The sequence below is a fragment of the Myxine glutinosa genome, chromosome 3 (genome assembly GCF_964187855.1).
Source record: "Myxine glutinosa chromosome 3, kmMyxGlut1.1, whole genome shotgun sequence".
Taxonomy (NCBI): Eukaryota; Metazoa; Chordata; class Myxini; order Myxiniformes; family Myxinidae; genus Myxine; species Myxine glutinosa.
Genome location: NC_136263.1, coordinates 90,156,111 through 90,172,357, shown reverse-complemented (window position 1 = coordinate 90,172,357; position 16,247 = coordinate 90,156,111). Strand labels below are relative to the sequence as shown.

The following is a 16,247-nucleotide window of genomic DNA, read 5'->3' as shown; positions in this document are numbered from 1 at the left end:
ACACAAATCGATTGTAAAATGTACCAAATAATTGTACAAAATTGTACAAATAATTGTACAAAATGCGCGGAATTATTGCCCACTGACATTGTGTCCGCCACAACTCCACAGTTGAGAGATCGAGGCACGCGAGCACCATCCAACGGTTCACAGGAGGCGCCACCAGGTCGCGCATTGAACCGTCGCCCTCCGGGCAACAGAAGTCCCCAGGGGAAATCACAAAGCGCGATACACGCGACTCTCCCCCGATATTATTGCACTGATTTGTTTTATTGATATTTTCTGGTTCAATACGTGTACCACGTACTATTGTGAGTGCGTGAGCGACCATGGTGAATGCACGACTATCCGGGGGAGAGAAGATCCTATTACCGCGGCAATCCCATGGCTGCTGCTGGGAACGGGAAGCCCCGCGGGGAGCGAGGAATGCTCGAGGCAGAGCTCGGGCTGCGGGGAAAGTCGCGCCTCGAACGCGAGTCCGCGGCGGGGGCGGCCCCGGGCGGGAGGCGCATCCGTCGGTTCCGGAGAGGCCGCGTCGACAGCAACGGGCGCCGGGCAGGTCGCCTTTAAAACCCCGCGGCAGCGCGTGCACCTCCTCCCCCCCCCCCCCCCAACCAACCCCCATACTCCCACCGCCCTCAACAAGTGGCTTTCGTGGGCACGTCGGGGGTCGCACCCCGCGCGGGGCGGACACGAGTATCCCGAGGAAGCGTGTTCCATCGGTCTCGGTGGAAACTCATGAGCGGATGCAAGAAGCTCCGGCGGCGGCTGCGCTGAGACGGGACCGAAGCTTCGCGCGGTCGGACACCGCTCACGGGGACGAGCCGGCGGGTTTGAATGTGTAAAACGCGCGCGAATCGAGCGAAGGGACCACTTGGCCGCCTCCGGTGTCGCCCGTGCGCGGGAACATGGATCCTTCACGACCGGTGCCGCGATGCTCCCTGGGCTTGCTGATCCTGGCGATGTCTCACGCCGCCGGTGAGTCCGAGCGTTCGAAAACGATAAACTGTGAAATAGATGGTGGTGGTGGTGGTGGTGGTCGTCGTCACGTGGTCGGGTCTCTTTGCGTGCTCACGTGACGCTATCGGGCGATTGTCCACTTGTGAGCACAACAACCGATACCTCGGAATTTACGGTTCCGTAATTGTGACGAACGCGTTGATTTTCAAATATTGATCACTCAGAACAAACAGATGGCACTTAAGAGCACAGCGGGCGCTTCGGGGTCTGGTGGGGGTTAAGGGGGGGAAGGGAGGGGTTATTGCAGCGGGCGCTTCGGGGTCTGGTGGGGGTTAGGGGGGGGCAGGGAGCGGTTATTGCAGCGGGCGCTTCGGGGTCTGGTGGGGGTTAGGGGGGGCAGGGAGCGGTTATTGCAGCGGGCGCTTCGGGGTCTGGTGGGGGTTAGGGGGGGCAGGGAGCGGTTATTGCAGCGGGCGCTTCGGGGTCTGGTAGGGGTTAGGGGGGGCAGGGAGCGGTTATTGCAGCGGGCGCTTCGGGGTCTGGTGGGGGTTAATGGGGAGGGCGCTTCGGGGTTTGGTGGGGGTTAAGGGGGGGCGCTTCGGGTTCTGGTGGGGGTTAAGGGGGGAAGGGAGGGGTTATTTCAGCGGGCGCTTCGGGGTCTGGTAGGGGTTAAGGGGGGAAAGGGAGGGGTTATTCCAGCGGGTGCTTCGGGGTCTGGTGGGGGCTAAGGGGGGAAAGGGAGGGGTTATTCCAGCAGGCGCTTCGGGGTCTGGTAGGGGTTAAGGGGGGAAGGGAGGGGTTATTTCAGCGGTTGCTTCGGGGTCTGGTGGGGGTCAAGGGGGGGGGGGGGATGGAGGGGTTATTCCAGCGGGCGCTTCAGGGTCTGGTGGGGGCTAAGGGGGGAAAGGGAGGGGTTATTCCAGCGGGCGCTTCGGGGTCTGGTGGGGGTCAAGGGGGGGAAGGGAGGGGTTATTCCAACGGGCGCTTCGGGGTCTGGTGGGGGTTAAGGGGGGATAGGGAGGGGTTATTCCAGCCGGCGCTTCGGGGTTTGGTGGGGGTTAAGGGGGGATAGGGAGGGGTTATTCCAGCAGGCGCTTCAGGGTCTGGTAGGGGTTAATGGGGGAAGGGAGGGGTTATTTCAGCGGTTGCTTCGGGGTCTGGTGGGGGTCAAGGGGGGGGGGGATGGAGGGGTTATTCCAGCGGGCGCTTCAGGGTCTGGTGGGGGCTAAGGGGGGAAAGGGAGGGGTTATTCCAGCGGGCGCTTCGGGGTCTGGTGGGGGTCAAGGGGGGGAAGGGAGGGGTTATTCCAACGGGCGCTTCGGGGTCTGGTGGGGGTTAAGGGGGGGAAGGGAGGGGTTATTTCAGCGGACGCTTCGGGGTTTGGTGGGGCTCAAGGGGGTGAAGGGAGGGGTTATTCCAGCGGGTGCTTCGGGGTCTGGTGGGGGTCAGGGGGGGGGAAGGGAGGGGTTATTCCAACGGGCGCTTCGGGGTCTGGTGGGGGTTAAGGGGGGATAGGGAGGGGTTATTCCAGCGGGCGCTTCGGGGTTTGGTGGGGGCAAGAGGGGGAAGGGAGGGGTTATTCCAGTGGGTGCTTCGGGGTCTCGTGGGGGTTAAGGGGGGATAGGGAGGGGTTATTCCAGTGGGCGCTTCGGGGTTTGGTGGGGCTCAAGGGGGGGAAGGGAGGGGTTATTCCAGCGGGCGCTTTAGGGTCTGTGGCGGTTAAGGGGGGGAAGGGAGGGGTTATTCTAGCGGCGCTTCGGGGTTTGGTGGGGTCAAGGGGGGGAAGGGAGGGGTTATTTCAGGGGACGCTTCGGGGTCTCGTGAGGGTTAAGGGGGGAAGGGAGGTCTTTCAGCGGGTGCTTCCGGGTTTGATGGGGGTCAAGGGGGGGGGAAGGGAGGGGTTATTCCAGCGGGCGCTTCGGGGTTTAGTGGGGGTTAAGGGGGGAAGGGAGGGGTTATTCCAGCGGGCGCACCCGGTCCCGTCGGTGTGTCCGGGACCCCGATCCAGCAGGAACTCTTGAGCCGCTCTCGCACCGACCCTTCCCATTTGAATGACAAAGAAAGCCCAAGAGAGAGAGAGAATGCACGCAAGTTCCAGCGCAGGACCCGCCATTCACCCCTCGCCCCTCCGTTGTTGGGATATTTGGATTCCCGAAACGCGGCGCTCGCACGGGAATCCCAGTTTGATTCCAACCCCACAATCCACGTTCGCATTAGATCCCCAAGACTCGGGTCCCTCTGTGTGCTTCCCGGTGTTGTCATTAATAAGGGACGCGGGTAGGCACAGGTACCCTCCTCCCTCCCGCTTGGCTCTGTTAGTGTTAGTCTGGATGAGCCTCTGATGCCGGAAAGAGCTCTGATCACAGGGAATGTAATTGCCGAGCTCGCGGATCTCCGCTCGAGAGTGTAGGATATTGTCAATATCCGCCTGTCCGGGTCCCAAGCGTCTCTCACATCATCACATCCTCCGGTGTAGTTCAACAACAAGATGATGCGTGGAATGAACCACTATACTATATACACTCACTCATTCACCCACTCTTCAACTCACTCACTCTATCGCTCACTCACTATAACTCATACACACATTAACAACCTGCTCGATCTTCAAATTACTCTCACCACTCACTTACTCCACACTCACTTACTCCACACTCATTCACCATGGAACTCGCACACTCATTCACAACTCACTCACTCTTCAACTCACTCACATATCTCTTACTCTAACACTCATTCACAACTCATTAGAATTAACTTCAACTCATTCACTCTTCACTCACTCACTATAACTCACTCGCTCATTCACAAGTCACTCACTCTTCAAATAACTCACCACTCATTCCCAACTTGCTCTAATGCACTCACAACTCAATCACAACTCACTACTCACTTATTCTTCAACTCACTCACTGTTCAACTCACTCGCCAATTACTTACTCTATCACTCAATCACAACTCACTCCCAACTCACTCACTGTTCAACTCACTCACCACACACTTACTCAAACACTCACTCAAACTCATTCACAACTCACTCACTCTACTACTAACTCACTATAACTCACTCACTTATTCACGACTCACTCACTCACTCTTCAACTCACTCACCACTCACTCTACCACTCATTCATAACTCACTTGAATGCACTTACAACTCACTCACAACCTACTACACACTCATTACACTCACTCACAACTCACTACTTCCACTCACCCACTCTATCACTCACTCACTATAAGCCATACACTCATTCACAACTCACTCACTCTTCCACTCACTTACTCTTCTACTCACTCATTATTAAACTCGCTCAACCACAACTCTGTCACTCTTCATCTCACTCTTCATCTCACTCTTCATCTCACTCTATCTCACTCACAACTCCATCATAACTAACTCACTCACAACTCACTCATAACTCAATCACTCTTCCACTTACTCTTCTACTCACTTACTCACAACTCACTCTGAACTCACAACTGGCACACTCTTCAACTCACTCACGTTAACTCACTCACAACTCGTTCAGACCTCACAACTCACTCACTCTTTGAACTCACTCGTTCTTAAACTGAATGACTCAATAACTCACTCACTCACAACTCACTCGATCCTCAACTCACTTACTCACCTACTCACATGCACTCCCTGACGTTACTCACTCAATTATTGCTCACTCGTTTCCTAACCGTAAATGTATTGCCCACATTTTTCTTCCTTCTTACTTTTATAACATCACACGACATAATATTTACCCTCTCATTTCTCTTCAATGAGTTCATTTCCCTTCAACAATTGTTTCGAGAAACGTCCTTTGCACAGGTATGTGCAGCATCTGAATGAAAATACCGGTACATATATTGTCATGTTAACACATCGTCAATGGTTGTAAAATAGATATGAAAAATATCAATCATGTCTTTTTATTTTTTTTGTATACAAGATCGAGGCTCATGTAAAAGCTAACATTAATCACAAAAAAACAAACGGACACACGAAACATACAATAAAGGGAACGGGAGACAAGATGGGGAGAGAGAGGGAAGCACACAAGTACAACAGTAGAGCACATGGACATCGGGAGATATGTGGGAGGGAGAGGGCTTGGGGGGAGGAGGCATGGGAAGGCCGGGGGGTGGGCGGGAGAGGGGGGGGGGGTGGGAAAGTATAAAACACATGGATACTGCTGGTACTTCCAGGAAAGAAAAAAGTCGGTATTTCAAAACAAAAGTGGATTTGGGCTGAATTAACGGGGGTAGAAGAGATCAAGGTTTTGGATTAGGGAAGATAAGAGATGGTGGTGAACAGCAGTTTTGAAGACCTGGAGGGAGGAGTGGGATTGAAGAGAGTGAGGGAGTTTGTTCCAGAGGTGGGAGAGTTGAGGAATAAAAGAGCGAAGGTGAGCAGAGAGTCTTGATTTTGGCAATTTCACCAGAAAAAGGGTTGCTGGCAGATCTTGTGCGACCTGTAGGAATATTTGGCGGACAGAGCACAGACAGAGTTGGGGGTGCAAGGCCGGAGAGGAGTCGGTAGAAGACAGAAAGACCACCAACCTGCCTGCGGTTAGTAAGTTAAAGGCCCTCAGAATTACCTTCATCGCGGGAGATTCCAATAATTCTGAAAGCTTTGGCCTCAACAGCGTGAAGACGAGCTCGGTGTGAGGCAGGAGCACCAGCCCAGAGGGGAGAGAAGTATTCCATTGAGCTGCGGATGAACGCCTTCTATGTGGTGAGGAGCTCAGGTGTGCCAAGGAAGGACTTCGCACGACGGATGATGCCCAGTCGGCGACTGGCTTTGGAGGCCAGATTGGAAATGTGGTTTTCTCAGGAAAGATTATGGCAGATAGTGAGACCCAAAAGCTTGAGTGGCAGAACACAGTGTGACAGAGACTGTCACACAAACTTTTACAAGTAACTTTATTTATGGCATCCGTGGCTTCGAAACGTTCTTGAGGGTCATTCTTTACACACTCCCCCCCCCCCCCCCCCCCCAAAAGAAAAAAAAAAGTCAGAAGATGTCAAGTCTTGAAGGTGGGGACGTGGGAGTGATGATATGACGCACTCTGTTCAATTACCATGATGGTCTGTGATCGCCTTAGGCTCGTGTAATGTCTGCTGTTGTTGCATGAAGGAGGATACGTTCATGTGTTTGTGTTTGGACAAGTCTTCCAATGCACGTCTTCAGTTTCTTTATCGTTGAAATATCGCTTTAGGTGGATAGCTAATACTCCTTGGCATGAAGTAGTGCATCTTGAATGTCCCGGAACACCATGACTTTGCTGTTTGAAGGTTGTGTTAGAATATCCTTCCCGGCTGGAGATTCTTTACCTGCCGCTGCATTGATTAAATCTTCATTTCAATGTTGAAATCATAAACGAATGGTTCATAGCCTGGAAGTAAGCAAGAGAGGAATGTTGTATTCATTCTGAGTTTTATGACAAACGGCAGAACTGAAGGTTTCCATTTAAGTCTGTGGTTTTCCTTTAGTACCACAAAACTTTAATTCAATGAAGAGGGGCATTACATATGGCTTCATCCTCGTTTACACGTGTATTGGTGATTGTCTTGGGCGATGCATACCGTGAATTACTCATGAAATGTTAGAAAAACAACAACAACAACAGTGTAAAAGATAGAACTAGAATGTCACTCTGTAGAGAGCGTACCTCAGCCAGGATGAACAGTTTACGTTTTGTATCCCAGTGATAGGCCGGATCTGGATTCGGACCTGAACAAAAATCGAATCCTCTTGTTATTGTCGCCTCCACAACTCACCCACAAAATTTTATCATGATCTGTCCACAACTTTTTGAAATATCGTGCCATATTGCATATCGTTTTTGGCCGTATCTCTCAATGGTGGAGAATCACTTAACAATTAAAATATTCTCGGATCCAGATCCGGATATTCATCAAAATCGAATCGATTCGTCCTTGTCACATCCCCAACCTGTCCACCATATTTCGTCCGAATCTGTCCATCATATTTCGTCCGAATCTGTCCATAACTTGAGATATCTTGCTCACAGATAGATACGAGGGTGAAACCATAACTTCCGTCCACCTTAAGTAGCGGAGGTAATCATGGAATTGGGAATGAAAATAATGCATACAGTCTGATTAATGTAGGAATGCTTGTGAGGATGAACAAGGTTATCCAGGAGCAGCAGAGAGAGAGAGAGAAAAAAACAACTTGTGAAGGCAGAAGTGGCGCTCACTTTCTGATAAATAATTAACAATCAAAGATGCCTTTCTTTAATGTTGTCCATTTTACATGTCAATTGCTGACATGTAGAAGGCAGGGGTATGCGGTGCCTCCAGGACAGCCTCCATTGTCCGTGTGTGAGTCAGGGGCAAGAGTTCACATGTTCCTAGCCCTGGTCTCTGTCCTGTTCATTGCTGGTTGGAAGAAGACACCGCTGGCAGTGTTTCATGGCAGGGCTACAGGCTTTGATACGGTGAAACTAGTAATTGCCCACAGGCTGCTTGCTCTCTTGCTCCGTGGCCACTCTGAACTCCAAGCGGAACCTCTGCCCTGCGTGCCCTTTGTAGTTTGATCACAGCCTGCCTCGCCCTGCCTTTCTGCGGCTCAGGATCATCTGAACGTTGATCCAAGGATAGCAATCATATATATATATATATATATACTCATTGATTATTCTTTGACTATGCATAACATAACACACTGTGCATAACAAAGAGCACCTGCGAAGGAAGATGCGATATGGAAAAGAAAATGGAGGTACCAGGATACGTTTACGTGTTTATTTTTGAGTCAGGTGAGTGTGCGATGCTTTGCCTTATAGGCAACATTTTGATGGTTATCCGTAGTTTTCCTGAGGGTATTGAGAGCTGTGGGTTACAGGATGGCCACGAGGGACGCACACTCACCTCTAAGCTGTCTAGCCTGGGTTTGAATCTCGGCCCAGCCATAAACTGTTATCCGGGTATTTCATAAACAGCCAGGTGAATCATCAATGTGTGTGTAGTCCTTCTGATGGACGTTAAACTGGGAGTCCCATCTTCCGGCATTAGTTAGTGTACATTAAAGATCCCACCGTGTCCTCCGCGAAGAATAGATGAGCTATCACCGGCACCTTTGCCAAATTCCAAATTCCCGCCATAACTAATACAGGGAAGGCGATGGCAAACCACCTGGTAGGGAAAGCAGATTACCCCTTTCCCAAAAGATGATTCTTGAGATGACTGGGTTTTCATTTGACAATCCACTTGTTAGCAGCATGGTAATTCTCCTGGGATGAGATTATTTCCTAGTATCTCTGGATCCAAATCTGTAACACTGCTACCTCCGTGTGCATTTGAACTCACAACTTCTGGAATGGCGTGCCAGTGTCCTTGCCATGAAGTCACCGCGAAATAATGAAGACCAACTGTACTAGGGAGTACTCTGTAATACGCCATATATATTGTAATATGCATACACAGCACATACACACAAAATTTCTCAAGCTGAATAAATAACCAAAAACATGTCAAGCCTCCTGGCACTTTGTGTTAAAGTAACTAATGCACGTTCCAGAAGGTGAGTGGATGGATATGGTTTCATTACGTGGAAGTTTTCTGTGCATTTCTATGCAATTTTACCTCCTCCATTTTCACAACTTGTGAAAAAAGAGCAAGTTTGCTTGCGCTGCCCGCTTGTGAGCGGAAAGACTCGCTTTGTGTTTGTTATTGCTTCTAAAGGCCTCTTTCAAATGCTTCTCTACGCCGCGTGCTCAATTACCCCTAGGGCTGCAGGGCCTCGGAAGAACAAGGGCTGTGAGTGACGGTCGATTTTGCTTGGTAGACCGTGTGGAACAACTAACGTAGTCTTTTTCTTGCAGGGTCTCGTCTGCATCAGGACGATTATCCACCAAGAATATTGGAGCACCCGTCGGACTTTGTAGTGTCTCGCGGAGATCCGGCCACGTTGTACTGTAAAGCCGAAGGTCGTCCATCACCGTCCATCGAGTGGTTCAAGGACGGCGAGCGGCTGGACAAGGCAAAGGATGATCAACGCATCGTCCTGCCCTCTGGTGCATTGTTCTTCCTCTCTGTGCTTCCCGGACGTCGCTCAAAGTCTGACGAGGGCTCGTACGTGTGCGTAGCGCGTAACTACCTTGGAGAGGTGACCAGCCACAACGCTTCGCTGCAGATCGCAAGTGAGTTTCACATCGGTGCTACGGTCTGGGCCTGTTATTGCTGGATTTTCAGTTTGAGTGGTTATGATTTGACCAAGAAAAGAACAAATAAGCTCTTACAGCCATTGAAAAAAACATCCCCGACAGGCCTTTGGAGACGAGCAACAATAATCAATTCCAGCAGCTCGAACAACCTTACATGTTCTATTGCCCAAGAGACTGTTGGGTCATTGTCTACACATTGTGTTTCTAGAAAAAAATCTGTATCTGCCTAACTATATTATAGAAATGATTCAAACCACATGTTTGAATATCCTGATGCTTTGCTCGATATGTTATTCAATTAAAATTGAATGGTTTATTAAGATGTCATAGATGAATAGATTTGACATATCTTATTCAAACAAATCCACTGTCATTTTAATCAGTTGATATCACACCAACCTCAATTAGAATAACCCTTGTATCATGTATGGAAAAAGATAATGTAAGCTGGTTGCCATTGTAATGAAGCCAATATAACAAAAAATGTTTTCAGGTTGAAAATTTACTATACTATATTGTCAATGAAAGCATTTTTTGTTTATAAATTCTAAGCTCATGGAAGAGTGAGTTGACAGACGATACCACACTGATTGAACCAGAGGGACCTGGCATGTGCATTTGACAAGAGGATGAACAAAAGAGAATGAATGTGATAGAAGAGGGAAGGAAACACAGCAACCTGCAAGTATATAGGAAGAGTTCGTGTTAATAGGAATGTAAAATATCATGAATAGGGATGAGGATGACCTGATCATGGGGTGCACTGCTAAATGAAGTATTGGAGGGAAGAGTGGGGTTGAGAAGATGGATGCTTCACAAGATGAAGATGGATGAAGAGTATGGATGCTTCACAAGTGGTTGAAAAGAGGGATTTAGGAATGGAGGAGAATAGTGAGCCTCGATTTTGGGGGTTAACAAAGAAGGGGTTGCTGTAAAAACGTGCACGACTTTGACAACCCAGGGAGGGATTGAGGAATGAAAGAGCAGAGGGAGCAAATGTCGGAGGAGAGGTGGGAGAAAACAGAAAGGCCATCAACCTGACTGCGATGAGAGAGCAACACGCGCTGTGTTTCTGCTTTTTTGCTTGTTTTTTTCTAATTAAACAGTCACAGCATTATAGTAGTCCCAGCTTTCTCCTTTGGTCACAGATGATTTCCTTACTTACAAGCACGTCTCCATATTGAGTACACATAATTATGGAAGTTAAACTTCTCCCCACCCCCCAGAACATCCATGTTTATTTTCCTTCCCCTTGCTTCCCACTTATACCCTTTTAACTCCTCCCCTCTAAACCTTAGCTTCCCTATCCTCATGTGACCAACACATGTGGCATGCGAACAGCTTGGGAATGTGAATTTGTTTATAGTGTAAGAGCTGCTGTCCAGACAACAAGCACACTCTGAGATAATCATAACTAGCAGTGTAACCTGTTACCAAGGGATGTCCAAGAAGAAAAGACCACTTTCCACCAGCATTATATGGAATTTATCATTTGTTCAGTGTGCCAACAATAACTCTCCGACTCTTTGCAAAAGCCACAGTGCGATCATAACATCGACTAACAAGTAGTGCTGGCTAAACAGTTCAAAGGCAAGTGTGCAGCTTTCCAAGATATCCTGCCAGCTCACAGGTGGATTGAAACCAGTATTTACAAACAGACAAGTGTTTCCAGGGTTTCTCATCTCTATAAATACTTTGTACCAACGCACCCATGAAATGTGCTATAATCTCTGGCACTTTGATATCAAGTGATCTCCATTCTAATTTCTCAAGTATCAGATTCGGGTGATAAATCTGGATTTTGAAAATTTAATATCATCTTTCATTCTTGGAAAAGAAAAAGTCTACATTCTCTTAAAAAGTCTGTATGCATATATATATATATATATATATATATATATATATATATATATATATATATATATATATATATATATATATATATATATATATGGGAAATAGGAGAAACTCCACAATACAAGCAGGATGCCTCATTTACATACAATTCATAATTAGAGGAAATTAAATAAGTTACGGATGTAGCTTCAAGACGATCTTTTATTTTCGACAATTTTTCGGCCAAATAGTCCTCAGTCTTCCCCAAGTTCAACAAGAGTCATTGACAATCTCTCGTTGAACTTGAGGAAGACTGAGAAGAAGGCCTATTTGGCCGAAAGCTTGGCGATAATAAAAGATCGTCTTGAAGTCCGTAACTTATTTAATTTCTGCCGAATATATATATATATATATATATATATACACACACACACACACACACACACACACACACACACACACACACACACACACACACACACACACACACACACACACACACAAACACACACACACACACATATACAGTATGTGCTGATGTTGCTGAAGGTTGACGGATGTTATGTTTTCACCCAGGTCTGTTTGTCTGTTTGTTGGTCTGTCTGTGAACATGATACCTCAAAAAGTTGTGCATGGATTTGTATAAATCTGGTGAACAGGTTGGTGTGTGACGAGGCCGAATTAAGTCCATTTTGGTGAAGATCCGAATTCGGATCTGGATGCGAGAGATTTTTAATTTTTAAGTGATTCTTCACCATTGAGAGATGGGCAAACAAACGATATGTCGCATGATATTTCAAAAGGTTGTTGACGAGTTATGATAAGACTTGGTGGATGATTTGGGTCGATGACAAGAACAAGCTGATTCGGTTTTGGTTCAGCTCCGAATCCAGATCCGGTCTATCAGTGGGATACAAAGCGTAAACTGTTCAGCCTGGCAGAGGTATGCTCTACTGCATACCTCAACCAGGCTGAACAGTTTATACAGTCTTTGCATCAATTTAAATTTTAATAACTTTTGATGTATGCAGACAAGATCAAAGCAAACTCTGAATGGCACATGGAAACATAGTTCATAAAGTCTTTACACAATGCAGTGCGAGTTTCTAGGCTTAAACATAACTGCCAACTTTTGCAATAAATCATTCAATCCGATTTTACAACTCATTGAAAACATTATCCAGTTATTACTGAGTGATGTCATGAATTTAATTTATGTTAGCCCTAAATTCATCCAAATAATGTGGTTTTGATGAGTAAGCACCACTTTTAACATTGTCCCATAAAAAGTAGTCCAATGTGGACAGGTCAGGTGAATGAGGTTGCCAAGCAATTTGGTCCATGTCTACCAATCCACTTGTCTGGGAAGTCGACTTTCAAAAGGTTTTGCACATTCTAAGCATCGTGGCAGGTACCAGCAGTACCATCTTTCTGGAATAAGCTATCTGAAAGATATAATTGTCATAGTTCAGGAATAACGAAATTCGACTTAATTGCAAAGTAACGTTCACCATTGTTGTTCTTCAAAATGGAAAGGACCAATGAAACGTGACTTCCTGAGAGCATACCAGACATCGATTTCGGTGAGTCTCGATCATCTCGCCAAACTTCCTGAGGGTTTTCTGTCCACCAAACGTGGCAATTGTAGCGGTTGATGTTTCCACTGATGTGAAATGTTGCATCTTCAGAAAATGGCAACTTGTCAAGAAACCCATGGGATTTGTCAATTTTTTTTCAACTGTTCAAACAGAAACAGAAATCTTACCATGCATGGTAGTTCTCTTATTGGAACACTTGAACTACCTGCATCTTGGAAGCATGTTCACGGAATTTCACTTCAAGGATTTTGTGTACTGTTGACTGTGGAATGGTTAGTTCATCCAATGCATCATCACTTTCTTAAACTTTTTTCAAATGCTTCCTCGAGGATGGCCACAGTCTCTTCGAGTGAAGCCTTCTGGAAAATAGTTTGTCATTCACTGACCCAGTTTCTTTAAACCTTTTCATCCAGTTGTTAATTGAGTTCATATGTGGTGCATCCCTCCTGGAATGAGCAATGAATTTTCTTACATCTGTTTTGGACTTCTGTTCTGCAAGCCATAAAGCACAGATAACCTTTTCTTCTACTGTCACAATTTTCATTCAGTTTCAGCATCATAAATGAAATGAAAACATAAACACACCATTAAGTACAGCAGCATTACAAAACTTTAAAAACCATGCTTTCATATGCCATTTACGGTTTATTCCTATCATGTTTGTTCCTATCATTTGTACACTGAAATTTAAAAAACGTGACTATATACATGGTGTGTGTGTGTGTGTGTGTGTGTGTGTGTGTGTGTGTGTGTGTGTGTGTGTGTGTGTGTGTGTGTTTGAGAGAGAGAGAGATCAAGGAAAAAAAACAATTATATAAGCATCTTCCTGCATGCATCATGACTATATATATATATATATATATATATATATATATATATATATATATATATATATATTGTTGCGGATCTTCTAGTCGGCCTTCTCCCCTTTACCAAGGGGGGGATTAGTCCCCTTGTCTTTGACTAGCCGATGGGATCCGGGGCTATGACGTTCCTTCCGGACAGCGTTAAATAGGGTTGTAGGCCGAATTCCTATTACGTAAGTACCAACGCCGCCTAGGAAGCAAGGAAATAAGCCCTACCCGAATCACGGTTATAGATGGAAACGCCGAGCGGTAGCGAACCGTGACCCGAGCCGTTATCAAGGACTAGATCCCGATCCGAGCGGTTCCTATCGTGCCAGGGTTACCCAATGGAGGAAATCACTGATACGATCGAATCAGGAAAGACAGGAAGAACAGTTGGTTTATTACACTATGTACAGTACCAAGAAGAAGAACACACAGTGCAGCCTTATACAGTCTTATACTTATCCCAGGACGACGGGCCCGTTTCACACTCAGACACACTCACACGGGGTTGTAGACAAACGGGGCGATGGTCCAGGGATGGCGTCCAGGCAGTTCGCTCCGGTCCCCGACTCGCACCTAAAGATCTAAAGCCGAGGCGATCCATGAGGGCGCCTGCTCGCCGGTGTAGGGTCTTAACCGGTCGGCGTGGACGATCCGAGGGAGGGCTCGTGGCCCCATTTTGATCTTAATGACCACGTCACAGATTTGCGACAGGACGACCCCCGGGCCTTACCAGGGTGAGGTGAGTTTGGGACACCTACCCTTCCGCCTCCGGGGATTGAAGAACCAAATCTTCATTCCCGGAGCGTACTGACTCCCCTGGCTCCGGTGGTCGTACCTGCGCTTCATCTTGGCACCCGCCAGCTAAAGCTGGCGGCGTGCGAAGGCATGGACTCTCTCCATGCCTTCCTCCAAGTGACGTGCATAGCCCTCCCCCGGCGGTCTATCAGTGGACTCTGGCACGGGACCGCATAGCAGGTCGGCGGGAGCCCGCAATTCCCGCCCATACATCAGCAACGCTGGACTGCATGCGGTGGCTCCGTGCTGCCTAGTTCGGTAGGCCATTAACAAATACGGGAGATGTTCGTCCCAGTCGTCCTGACGGGTGGTGGTGAACAATGCCAATTGTTGAACCAGGGTTCGGTTGAATCGTTCCACCATCCCATCAGATTGAGGTCTTAAGGTCCTTGTCCATGTCTTAGTAATTGAGACAGGAGTCTGCACACATCTTTTAACAATTGACTTTCAAAATTTCGACCCTGGTCGGTGTGCAGCTCCTCCGGAATCCCACTCCTGACACCAAATGTTGCGGATCTCCTAGTCGGCCTTCTCCCCTTTACCAAGGGGGGATTAGTCCCCTTGTCTTTGACTAGCCGACGGGATCCGGGGCTATGACGTTCCTTCCGGGCGGCGTTAAATAGGGTTGTAGGCCGAATTCCTATTACCTAAGTACCAACGCCGCCTAGGAAGCAAGGAAATAAGCCCCGCCCGAACCACGGTTATAGATGGAAACGCCGAGCGGAAGCAAACCATGACCCGAGCCGTTATCAAGAACTAGATCCTGATCCGAGCGGTTCCTATCGTGCCACGCTTACCCAATGGAGGAAATCACTGATACGATCGAATCAGGAAAGACAGGAAGAACAGTTGGTTTATTACACCATGTACAGTACCAAGAGGAAGAACACACGGTGCAGCCTTATACAGTCTTATACTTATCCATGGACGACGGGCCCGTTTCACACTCAGACACACTCACACGGGGTTGTAGACGAACGGGGCGATGGTCCAGGGATGGCGTCCAGGCAGTTCGCTCCGGTCCCCGACTCGCACCGCGAAGAAGATGGTCAGGGCGGCAGAAGCTCCCCGCGGGTCGATGGCGCCGATCGGACAATTACGGGGCGAACGGTAAGCTGAGCTTGGCGGTTACGCTGGCGTGGCTGCGTACGTAATAGATGGACAGGCGCTATATGCGCTCCCAATACCAGTTCATAGGCGCTCCCAATACAAGTTCATAGGCGCTCCCAATACAAGTTCAATAGCAAAGCGCCTCTCCCGCAGAAGTCCTGATAAGGGCAGTCCTTCGCTTCAGTCCTCCTCATATGAGCGCTGTTGCGTAAGTCCTTTCAAGGGCTTTGTGCGTGGGCTTTTATAGGCACGCCCTTACCACACCCTGTCACGCCATGTCACCCGAGCCCTGATTGGCTGGTGGCCCTTACCGTTGCTGTCTCCGCGGCTCCACCCTCGACGCCGCCACACCCCGACCTTCTTTTCAGGCCTACCTCGTGTCATTTGACTAGGGAGCATCCTAATGTGAGGTGCAATAGCCAAAATGGGGCACAAGATCGATTCCGCCCATAGAAGTGGAATTTGAGGGTGGAGGCAAAATGAAAGGGGCCTATCTTATTTCCTTTACACAACGCAGATGTTACTAGGGAAATGGCCTTATACTCACATAGACTATGACATAACTAATATCCTAAATGGACCTACGTGTTGCTTGTGGACTAACTATGGGGGCAAACCTTTAACCTTTAATGATGTTATATGTACACTCTCAAAACCGCAACAATATCATAATGTAATTTTTTAGTTCTCCAACCTCATGAGCGCACGCAGTGACGTCACCACTACTTACGTACGCCTTGCCTGCCAAACTCCGGAGGAGCCATCTAGCAGTACGTAATTTTTAGATCTAAAAAAGATCATTAGGTTGGAGAATATATATACAGTCATGTGAAAAAGTAGATACACCCCATGTAAAGTTTTGACTTTTTCAACATATTTCAACATACAGATATTTGATCTTCATT

At 47.7% G+C, this 16,247-nt stretch overlaps 1 protein-coding gene across 1 annotated transcript in view; it reads left to right on the top strand.

Moving 5' to 3' along the window:
* Positions 1-537: 537 nt before the first annotated feature.
* LOC137423403 (roundabout homolog 1) overlaps positions 538-16,247 on the top strand; it is a gene marked incomplete in the record, with an annotated part of 397,715 nt that continues 382,005 nt past the window's right edge. Inside the window, 2 exon segments of the mRNA XM_078774253.1 lie at positions 538-978; positions 8,808-9,125. Of these exon segments, the coding sequence (XP_078630379.1) occupies positions 909-978; positions 8,808-9,125 (388 nt within the window).